The 12348-nt window shown below is 36.9% G+C and overlaps 2 protein-coding genes across 2 annotated transcripts; both read right to left on the bottom strand.

Annotated features, from left to right (window-relative positions):
• Window positions 1-7267: 7267 nt before the first annotated feature.
• On the bottom strand, window positions 7268-8309 carry LOC113322272 (cytochrome P450 93A2-like). The gene is made up of 2 exons (XM_026570335.1): window positions 7923-8309; window positions 7268-7573 (listed from the first exon to the last, which is right to left on the bottom strand). The coding sequence occupies exons 1-2, from the start codon at window positions 8307-8309 to the stop codon at window positions 7268-7270; spliced, it is 693 nt and encodes a 230-aa protein (XP_026426120.1).
• An 823-nt stretch (window positions 8310-9132) lies between these two features.
• LOC113320104 (protein SLOW GREEN 1, chloroplastic-like) lies at window positions 9133-10498 on the bottom strand. Its single transcript, XM_026568041.1, has one exon. It carries the CDS (start codon window positions 10426-10428, stop codon window positions 9409-9411), a length of 1020 nt encoding a protein of 339 aa, XP_026423826.1. The 5' UTR covers window positions 10429-10498; the 3' UTR covers window positions 9133-9408.
• Between the last annotated feature and the right edge of the window lie 1850 nt (window positions 10499-12348).

Here is a 12348-nt window from a genome sequence, read left to right as displayed (position 1 = left end):
AAAATTGAGACATCAGAATTGTCTTATACTGAAATTATTTCCCTCAAGTCATTTTCTGTCTATGTAGTCAGAGAAACATTGCAAAAAATTTGGAAAACTACTCAGGTTTTCGACATTTCCGTCTTTACTGATAACATATATATCATCAAGTTTGAATCCCAGGCAGATGCTACTATGATTATTGAGGGAATACCTTGGATCATCAAAGATGATCTCTATGCTTTTGAGAGATGTATCCCAAATAAGCGACCAGAGGATTACAAGTTTGAAACCGTTGAGTAAGGTATCCAAATTCATGGCTCACCTGTAGAGAATCTCTGCTCTCTATATGTGTACGTTCTAATATCTCAGATTGGTGTTACTAGACCTATTGCAACTTATGAATGTACTTCTTGGGAAAAATTTGCAAAAACTTGAACCCATGTCGCAATGAATCATCCATTTCCATAAGCCATTCCGTTCCCCCTTCCTGGAAAACCATACTATGCTGTTGAATTGCACTATGAACGTCTACCCGGGTTTTACTTATTTTGTGGTTTAATAGGTCAATGGATGAAGTTGTGCCCCAAATCCAGTTTCTTCAAAAATTATATCTACAACAACTATCCTAAAAATCTCCATGCAGAAACGTTAGAATTATTATAACCAACTTATAAGCATACTATAAATGCTTCTGGTAGATTTGCAGAACAGGAGATACCGGTGTATAACGATATATTTGTGGTGGCCGATGCGTTGTATAACCAACCAGATAAACGAAGCACTCAGATGTCTTATAGTCAGATAAATAACTATCCTACTATAATACTCATGATTCGAGGGGAAAGTCTAAAATAGGGGATTTCAGGGGATCGCACAATTCAGACCAGTTTTCTTCATTATTTGAGGAGGTGTTAGGGTCCTTGACCAAAACACTAGTTAGAACACAGGAAATAGGTAAAAAACCCTAGATAAAACCCTTTAAGTTGGGGATTAGCCACCTCTGCTTAGAAGATTAAGAGAAGAAGAAATAATTAAACTGAGTTGTATTGAATAAGTTGTGTCCTTCGTACAACTCTAGCATTGTATTTATACCTACGGAATTGCCTGTTGAGCAAGTAATGCAAATAAAAGAAGTTCTACTAAAACTAGCAAAGCTATGCAGTAAATAAAGTAAATCTAAATAAGGAAAAGATAGCAGGCAGGTTTGGTGTCGTAACATTCTATCCCGCTTGAAAAATGACTTGTCCTCAAGCCTCAATTTCTGGAAAACGAAAGAGAATATCATCTGCATCTTCCCATGTTGCGTCTTCCTTTGAGTGATCCTTCCATTGTATAAGCCATTTAATTCCAGCTTGATTTCCTTTTTTGAACATCTTCTTTTTGAGGATAGCTTCACGTTCTCATTTCTCATAATCAAATATTGTAGACAAAACTGCTTCCGCAGTGACAGCAGATCCAAGTTTTAATTTCCATTGTGAAACATGAAAACCTGGATTAATACGTCTCTCAGCAGGTAACTGTAACTTATATGCAACTTCTCCTATTTTTTCCAGAACTTTAAAAGGTCCATAAAAACAAGGAGAAAGTTTAGAATATGGTTGGTTTGCCACTGTCAATTGTATATAGGGTTTAGGGTTGCAGGGGAAGAAATACCCAATCATTTACTACAAAACATCTCTCAGTACGATGTTTTTCAGCAAAAGATTTTCTAGCTTGAGCATCTTGAAGATGTAATTTAAGGAGCTTGAGTGTTTGATCTCTAGCTCTCAAATTAAGATCAACAGCATGAACAGTTATGGTTAGAGGTTTATAGCTCGAAATAGTTGGTGGAACTCTAGTGTACAAAGCTTCATAAGGTGACATATTGATAGCTGGGTGATAGCTGGTATTACACCACCATTCTGCCCAAGGCAACCATTTGCTCCATTCAGAAGGTTTAATGCTAGAAAAACAGCGTAAATAACACTCAGGATTTCGATTGGTCACCTCTGTTTGTCCATCTGTCTGTGGATGACAAGCCGAGCTGCGACATAATTGTGTATTTTGTAAAGCAAAATATGCTTCCAAAATTGCTCATAAAGATTGGATCACGATCGATGATTATTGTTCTTGGCATTCCATGTAGACGAACAACTTCTTGAACAAAGATATCAGCAATAGAAGCAGCCGAGTATGGATGCACAAGAGCTATAAAGTGGGCATATTTCGACAAACTATCAACAACCACCAATATGGAAGTCTTATGATAAGATTGTGGGAATCTATCAATAAAATCCATTGAGATATCTATCCAAACATCTGCATGTACTGGAAGAGGCTCGCAACCATTGTCAAAATCCCAAGAAATCCTAAGAAATCTGTCCCAAAGTTCGCAACCATTGAACTCCTAACACAGCATCCCAACCACTAATGGGTAAGATATAAAAGTCAATAGAAAAATTATAATCTTGCATTCGAATTGGAACATTGAAGCAAGTACCCAATGTAGTTAACTGACCACCATCACCAACAGTGACACATAGTGCATTATCTTTAGCTTGAAAATAATAACCACATCATTTAGCTAATGCGTGATGAAGAAAATTATGGGTTGAACCCGAATCAATCAGAATTGTAAGAGGTTGAGCTTTAGAAAAACCATTAACTCGCATAGGTCTAGGAAAAGAAGAACCCATAAGAGAATGTAATGATATAGTATCTTCAGTTTCATCTTCAGGAATCATTATAGTTTCTTCATGTACAATTTCTGTATCCAATTCAACCATTTCTGAAGCTCCATCTAATATCAATAATCTCGGTTTTAAGCACAAGTGACCATGAGCAAACAATTGATCACAATTAAAGCAAAGACCCTTATCCTTCTTCTATTTTTTTTCTTCCCAAGTAAGTCTTTTAGCTCCAGGAGGTAAGGTATTTCTTTTAAATTGATTAGGTGAAGGATTGGTTGAAGATCTTAGCTGAGGAGGACGGTAAGGTTGTTTTGCTGCTAATAAGACATCTTCCTGATTTATTGCCTTTTTAAAAGTTGCAACTAAAATTTGTAGTTCCAGCAATTTAACCACAGAGCCAATATCCGGTTTAAAAGAATGGATAAAAAAATTGACTAAGTGGTCTTTAGGAAAATCTGTGACAAAATTGCGTTAAAATTTAGGTATGTGATCACGAACCGTACCTTTTTGTTTAATCGTGCTAATTGCCATTCGAGCATCAACAAATTTTGTAGGAGATAAACGAGAACGGACAAGATCACAAAATTCTACCCATGTTGTCACACTGGTACTTGTCTTTTTCCAGCGAAACCAATCATTGGCATCACCTTTAAGATGAGCGGAAGCAAGAGTGATTTTCAAATTTTCAGCTACTTCGTGCAGACTAAAATATTGATCGACATTAAAAATCCAACCATCAGGATCATCACCATCAAAAGTTGGAAACGTCAAGCTAATTGATCCATATCGAATATTAACTGCATTACCACCAGGAGGAGGAGGAGGTGGTGGAGGTGGTGGAGGAGCATCACCATGAAGTTGATTAATCATAGGAATAAGTTCTTTAAACACTGCATGTAAGGAGTTTTCCAATGATGTAAGGTTGTTGTGACATCTGTTGTAAGAGTGTTTGACAGCTTTGTTTTATGTTCAGATAAGTCCAATTTCCTAGTTGCACGATCCGCTTCACGCAGTTGTTTGTCTTCAGCTTTCTTCCTGTCGCGAGCTTCTTTATCGTGAACATGATTTTTGTTGATGGTGGTGACAAGAGTATCAAGTTTTTGACCAGCATTCACAAAGCTATCTTGAACAAGTTTTAGATTCTCTAGATAAGACATCTCTAAAGAAACAAAATTGGTAAAATTTAGGGATTGATCAAATCCTGCTTTGAACCATGTGTTAGGGTCCTTGAACAAAAGACTAGTTAGAACACAGGAAATAGGTAAAGAACCCTAGATAAAACCCTTTGAGTTGGGGGTTAGCCACCTCTTCTTAAAAGATTAAGAGAAGAAGAAGAAATAAATAAACTGAGTTGTATTGATTAAGTTGTGTCATTCATACAGACTCGAGTATTGTATTTATAACTACGAAATTTCCCGTTGAGCAAGTAATGCAAATAAAAGAAGTTCTATTCAAACTAGGAAAGCTATGCAGTAAATAAAGTAAATCTAAATAAGGAAAAGATAGCAGCCAGGTTTGGTGTCGCAACAGGAGGGTTCTTCTCAGAATGTTAGATAAGATTACTCTATGACCCGAATTCTCAGATCGGAAATTCATGTTGCTGATATATCGATTGAAAGAAATATTTTTAATTCTGAATTATGTCTTCACAGAGAAAACTATAGCCGTTTGGTCTCTGGGAGAGGTAAACAACTGACTATCGCAATTCCATATCCTCCAAAAAAGGTTATTACCAAACCCCCATCTTTGGGCGTAAAGAGTCATGCAGATTGGAAGAATATGGCCCGTAATTCAGGCATACTCAAGCCTCTTGGTTTTGAACGTCCTTACGATAGCAGAGCACAAAAAGGATTCCAGGATGATTCATACATTATCAACAATTCCCCAAGATCGAAGTATGCTAAGAAGAATGGTTCTAGTTCATCGAATGGAAGTGGTGCAGTGTCAATCCCTAAAAGGCCGCATGATAAATGTTAATTTTTTCATGGTATTTTTTGGGGATTAGGGAACAACCCAACAATTCGTGCGCTACACTCGTTCCTTAGGTGTACCAATCCATCGGTGGTTTTCTTATGAGAAACTAAATTATCTAATGTAGCTTCAGAGACAAGAGTTAATTAAATTGGTTTTGATAATTCCTATGTTGTAAGTTCAATTGGCAGAAGTGGTGGTCTTTGGTTATTATGGAAGAATTCTGTTAATTTGGAGATAATATCTTCTTCTACTAATTTCATTCATGTTGTTGTTCACAATGACGGCTCAAGACCCTCGTGGCATCTTTTTTGTTTATACGGACCACCAAGATTCTCGGACGGAGCAGTTTTCTGGGAGAATTTGTCTTCTTAGGTTCAACAACTTCAAGGTTGTAAGTGTTTTTGTTTGAAGTGTGTGGGCTTCCAACTCAAAATTAATTGGCTTTGATTTGGAAGCCCACACACTTCAAACATGGTATCACAGCTAGGCCCGTATGAGAGTGGAATGAGAAGTAGATCCAAAGGATTGTCCGTCCACCCGTACAGAGATCCACGTCGTAGTGACTTAATCTCCGCCTTACACGTGGAGGGGGGCATGTTGGAGAAACTATAAGATAGTCCCACATAGCTAACTCCTTAGCCTAGATCTTAATATATAAGGTGTGGAGCCACTCCACTCATTGCCAATTGATTTTGAGTTGGAAGCCCATACACTTCAAACAGTTTTATAGGGAATTTCAATGCTATCTCTTCAACTCAAGATAAGTGTGGAGGTCTACCCGTGATTGGTTCTACTATTTCTTATTTCAATTCCTTTATTCATCACAATCATTTGATTGATTTAGGATTTAGTGGTCCGGCTTACACTTGGAGTAATGGTCGAAGTTCGGATGAATTGATTCGACAACGTCTTGATAGAGTAATGGCTTCTCCTGAATGGTATGTTTCTTTTCATAATTGGGTGTTCTGCATCTACCCAGATGGGCAAGTGATCATGCCCCAATAATATTAAATATGGCAAGAACATTCCAATAGCAGCACCGCATTACAAATTTGAAGCATATTGGATATCACATCTAGATTTCTTGAAGAAGGTCGAAGAGTGCTGGTCTCTACAATTCATGATAAACTGCAAAAATTGGGGTCTTTCTTACAACATTGGAGCAAAACTAAAATTAGTTGTGTTAGCTAGGCATAAGATTACTTTTCTTAAAACCAAATTGCTAAGAATCCAATCTAAACCACCATCAGTTTCAGTGCTTCAGCAGGAAATGGAGATAACTGCTCAATTGAATGAGTATCTGGTTATGGAGGCTACCTATTGGGATCAAAGGATGAAGCAACAGTGGGCAAAAGATGGAGATAGGAATACACGGCATTTTCATATGTATGTTCAATAGCGCAGAAGAAGAAATATTATAAGCCATATTCAGAAAGAGAATTCAACTTGGATTTCTCACCAGGATGAAATCGTTAAGGAATTGGTTCATCACGTTGAAGATTTGTTTAAACAACCACCTGTTGAATCATTACCAAGGTTAATCGATGCTTCTATTTTCCAAATATCCGATCAGGAAAATCAAGAGATTGCTAAAATTCCAACAGAAGAAGATATTTAGGGTGCTCTTGTTAAGATGGGATCTTATACTTCTCCGGGTCCAGATGGGTATTCTCCTATCTTCTATAAAAAAATGTTGGTCCATTCTATCAAATGATGTTGTGAGATTAATAAAGTCATCTTTCAATATGCTGAGTTTCCATAACACGTATATCATTGATTCCAAAAATAAAAAATCCAGCTAGTCCAAGTGATTACAGACCAATGTATTGTATAAAGTAGTGGAGAAATTATTATCTAATAGAATCAAACCCTTTCTAGATGGATTTATATCTTGGTCACAAACTGCTTTTGTTCCGGGACGACAAATTATGGACACATTGTCATTGCTAAAGAACTTCTACATTCCATGAATAATTCTGCGGCCTCGGATGGTCATTTTGCTTTGATATTGGATATGGCGAAGGCTTATGATCTGGTAAACTGGAATTTTTTGGCTGATATGCTTAATCTCATGGGCTTATGATCGGAAATTCTCAGAAGGGTTCTTAACTTTAATTAATATTTAACCAAACGTCTAACTTTTTCTCACAGCACGGCACAACGCACAGCAGAAAAATGCTTTTGTAAAAGCCGCATCAATACCAAACTAGGCCTTAATTTGCCCTTATGTATAGGCAGAATGCACCAATACAAACTTCCAATATCCGAGAAACTTGCAATCCACAGAAAATGGAAAAAAATAACACCAAGCAGGATAAAATTTTACAGGGGTGCATATCGTTAAAAACATTGATAAGTCGGTATTATTAATCCACGTCAAGTACGATAGGATTTGCCATGGGAACAATCAATACAGGACGTTTCAGTCATATCAACTACTTTGCTGCTATTACTGCTAACTATTGCTTCAAAAAAAAAAACTACTGCTAACTACCTCCAAATCCAAGCAATGTATCATAGCAGCCAATACTGCTGCTCTTTCTAGTAAAGATAACCAAATACCAGTGACACATTCTCCTCACAATACCAACTGTCAGAAATTCAAAACGCTGCCACCTAACATCCTTATCCACTCTATTTGTTTAATACTGATCACTTTTTCCATCAACACCTTCAGGTATTATAAACCTTTCTGGTTGAAATTCCAACTGGTTTTTCCAGTACTTGGGATTCCTATTGATAGACCACACATTCACAAACAACCTAGTTTTAACTGGAATACTACAGCCTCCTATAATGAAATCTTGGGTGGATTCTCCAGCAATCATGGATGCAGGAGCGTGAAGACAAAACACTTCTTTAAAGATCGATTGAAGATATGGAAGATCAGATTCATCCACCAACCTAACATTCCTACCCACAAACGAATCTATTTCTTTCCTAGCTTTCTGAAGCAAATTTGTGAACCAGGGGATGATTAATGAGCTCCCCTAGCGCTCATTCAGTAGAACCAGCTGATGTGTCTGTCCCAACCATCATCATATCCTAATCAACCACACAATTTAGGGAGAGAATATGTGATTAAACTCTGAACAAGTGAATCTATACCTCTTCATAGAACAGCTAACAGCTAACTTACTTAAGCATGGCCAAGTCCAATAGCAACTAGCCCCGTTATGTACTAAAATGACTGCAGAGGTTAGCACTAAAAAAACAACAAATTTTACGGAGTATGAGAAGCATATCTAGGAATCCATAAGGCAGGGAGGCCTTAACATGATCTCTGGTAAGTTTGACCTCTGAGTTCATATTTTTGGATGCATCAAGTAAGATATCCAAAAAATCTTTCACCATCTTATTACCGCCCTCACTATTCGCCTTGCTTCTTACTTCTTCGCGCTCCTTGATGATTCTTTCATGCAAAATATGATATCTGCTTCTTATATCAGTAGATTTTTTAAGAAACCCTTGTAAATCTAGGTTTCGTAAAAAGCCAAAAATATCTGAGACATTGAACTGACCAGAAATCTCTGTGACCTCCCTAATCAGAAAATAAACTTCCTTTCCCCTCTCTTTACTTGAAGAATACTTAATACCAAGCATCATTTGAGTAATTAAGTTATTCGAAAGCTTCACGAGTTCTTTTGAAACATTAACTATTTCCCCATTGATTGATTTCTTCATTGACAGCTGAACTAAGCTCTGAATTCTTATCGAATGTGGCAATGTTTCTTAAGAACCTAGCCACCGAGGAGCTCTGACATTACTACTTTCTTCATAAAACATAAAACTCTAGACAGTTCCGAAAGAAGTGAAAGCAAAGCCAGCAGAGTAGTAAGAGAGGTAAACAATGGCGATGGTTACAGGACGTGAAATAAAGGTCAGTTCATTGGTCATAAGACACTATTTGGCTAATTCAGGAGAGGGAACTATGATATGCATGGAACAGAACCTAGAGGAAGATGGATCAAAGGACCGTATTGGATTGCGATTTTGTGAATAGATCATAAGGGACAATATCTATGAGGTGCACATGTCCAATGATCAGTAATCCTATCAGACTAGGTGGGAGTCTACATCCTACTCGATTTTTGAAGGCAAAGACAGTCCCAAACAGAACCAACAAAGAATAAATGAAGACAACCGCATAAAAAAATAGGTTAAGCACTATTACTCCGATCAACGCACATGGCACTGTGCCTGGGACCTGGATCTCTTTGCTTGTCTGTTTATTTCTCTATGTATATATCTAACCTTATAGAGGAACTACTGACAGCAAGAACAAAAAAATGAACTCGAAATGAGAAGTTGAGAACTACATAAAACTAGTTCAATCAAGAAAACTTCAAACGTTGGTGCTTCTGGAAGGTAAGACAAAGTAGCATACCTTCACAGGATTATGTATTTTTCAGTTTTCAGTTGTTACACTAAATGAGAATCATTGCCGCACTCAAAACTACCACCACCATTATAGATTAAACAGAATATAATACATAAAGGAAGCATAAAGGATAAAGCTAAGTTTATTTCAATCCTATTCCTATTAGGCAAAAAATTCCTTCTCATCATCAACAAAGAAAAAACAGGAATAACAACATCAAACAATCTAATGTGAACAAGGTTCAAGTTGCCATAAAAATTTCCGATAATAAGTGTTCCTAATGTCTCATATATATTCATCACTTGCTAAGTTTGCAAAACTTCATTTAAAGAACAGAAACATAAAGCATCTGAAAAGGTCTTACCAACCTCAATTTCCCGAATGACGCTCCATATCTCTGGTTCAACTAGTCTGACTATCAGCTATTTGTGAGAAAACCTTAGTAGCCATCATGTTATCCTCGAAATACCGATGATAAGGATGATCTTTCGGAACCAATTTCTGATACTTCTCAAATGATTTTGCAGCTTCCTCTGTTTTCCTCAACAAAGTATAAATAATACCTTGACATAAATAAGGTCTAAAATCTCTAGGCTCCTCTTTAACAAGCTCTTGATACACAATCAACGCTTCGTCATAATTCCCTTCAATCACTCTAACTTGAGCAATCAACAATCTAAAATCTCTTACATCTTCTTTCTTATTCTTCTCCTTCTTACATTTCTCCATTGCATTCTCAATTCTCTTCAACACATTCTGTAACTCTCCAGTTTCCGATTGCGACGCCGCCATTACTAACCCATGATATGCTTCAACAGAGAGTGGATCTTTGGATAAAATTTCTTCAAACCCTAATGTGGCAGCTTCTGCTTCACCTATTGAACTCTGCAAATGAGATTTCAATAACGGCCATTGGGGATCAGATGGATCAATTTCTATCAACTTATCGAGTATCGTCACCGCCTCCACCACTTTCTTATCCTTAATCTTGTTTTCCATCAGTAATTTCAAGCTCTCAACATCATTAGGAAGTGAATCAATGGCCTGTTGTTTCTCATCTATAGGCTTTTCTTCTTCTCCCTGAGCAATCTTGGTTTCTTCTTCCTCGGTTTCTTCGATGGATTCGAAGGTTTCTGGAGGAATTCGAGCTGCAATTGAGGGTTTAGAGAATTGATTCAAGAACAGTGAAGTGGTGAAGATGGTGACACATGTGGTTTTGATGATTGATGAGAACGGGTTTTTTGGGGTTTTATCAAATTGGGGATTTTTGTTCGAAGAAAATGAAGCTATGAGGGTTTTGTTTGATTTTGAAAGGGTTTTGAGAGAAATTGAAGAAATGGGTTTTGTGAATTGAAGGAGATGATTACGATTGTTGGATGAGACATTCAGTGGATGTTGATTGAATTTTGCAAGGGATTCCATTTTTTAGGGGAAGAGAAAGGAGAAATGAAGAAAGAGCTAAAACCCCGATCTTGATGAGAAGATAAAATGGTTTTGGGGATTACTGACTGAATATTGTAAATGACTAAATAGTCAAAGTTAGTCAAAATGTCAAACGAGAAAGTTGACTCTAGTCTGGATGAGCTGCCAAGGTGGATGTTTGGGATTTTTACTGGCGTGTAACAATTTTATCACCGTGGTAGAAAAACACCTGTTTAAAAAATGGTGCAAAGTAGTATCAAATCTTGGAATTTGAGTTTTCCATGGTTACGCCCTGGCCCCTAGGTAAAATGGTTAAGTGATGATACTTTTTTTTTTTTTTTTGAACAAACCATATATCACACATCAAGTAAATTTACATCACAAGTAAGGTGAGGAAGTAATAAGTGAGGTGGATAAGTCCACCATTTCCCACATAAGTGAAACCTGCGAGCAGCTTTAGCAAGTGCATCAACAGTTTTATTACAGCTTCTATAAACAAAAACACAAGACCAACTAGAGTTAATATTACGTTTGTATACATATTGTCTAAGCAAAGGCATACTCTACCAGGGAGGAAGAGGAGATTGTTTCTGTAGATAAGAACTGATATTAAGATTATCAGTTTCAAAGATAACTCTAGACCAACCATAGGAAGTGGCCAACCGCGTAGCTTCAAACATAGCCCAAGATTCTGCCTGATTCATATTCTGAGCTCTTTTCAAACATCCTTTTCCCATCACATAAAGTCATGCATGATTCCTTGTTATAATTCCAATACCAGCAAGGAGAGAAACTTTATTAAAGGAAGCATTAATGTTTATTTGTAAATATCCTGATGGAGGAGGTTTCCAAGGCAGATTAAGTAATAGACCTATTAATGCTCATATAGTTAACATATGGGTTACCAAGGTGATGAAATGCAATGTATGAGTTAACATGATGAATGGCAGTGTTAGGATTAGGATTAGTACTACTAAAAATGACCCTACATCTAAGTTTCCAAATAAGATGAATGATGCAGAGTGTAACATGGATGTGATAAGCAGTGTTGAAAATATTAATGTACGAATCCTTAGACTGTCACGTTTGAATCCAGGCAAGAACAGTTGAATGATGCACTATTGAAGTATAATGTTGAGGAAGAAAATATCTCCAAATGTCTTGAGCAAACGCACAGTGCAGAAATAGATGATCCACATCTTCAGGCTATTGAGTGTTACACAGAACACAGAGTTGATTGTCAGAATTATGAAGAGTCTTCCACATGAAGATATAAAATTTATAAGGAACTTTGAACTTCCAAAATCTTAACCAGAATTGAGGAGATAAGTTTAAAGTAACGTTTGGTGGAAGATGTTGTTCACAAAGTAGCTTATAAGTGGAAGAGGTGGTGAATAAGCCAGTAGTTGTATAAGGTCAAATAAGTTTATCTGGATGATCAAGTTGCAGAGGTATAATAAGGATCGAATTCACCTGATTAGGAGTAACCAGTTGTCGTAGTAGAGAAACATTCCATTGAGCAGAATCAGAATCAATAATTGAGACACCCACTGATGGTTACTTAGATGAAGATCATTCCAGTCTTATAATGGTGATGTCATGGAGGGTATCCAATTAGATGTCCATATATTTACTTGAGTTCCATTTCCTACTTTCCACTTTGCATATTTAAGAACAATTTCAAGACCCAAACAAATACTCTGCCAAATCCAACTAGAATTAGTACTTTTAGGAGGAGGATGAAATCGTAAATCATGGTAAGGGAAGTGATTACCCTTTAAAATTTTCGCCCACGATGCATCTTGATTGTGCAGTAACTGACATGCAAGTGTAGCCAGAAAAGCCAAGTTGTAGTTGTCTAATTTCTTAAGACCTAAACCTCCAAGCCTCTTAGGTAGTTGCATAGTATTCCAATAAATT

Source organism: Papaver somniferum, chromosome 11 (genome assembly GCF_003573695.1).
Source record: "Papaver somniferum cultivar HN1 chromosome 11, ASM357369v1, whole genome shotgun sequence".
NCBI lineage: Eukaryota > Viridiplantae > Streptophyta > Magnoliopsida > Ranunculales > Papaveraceae > Papaver > Papaver somniferum.
The sequence above is the reverse complement of the archived record's forward strand: the minus strand, read 5'-3'. Positions and strand labels throughout refer to the sequence as shown.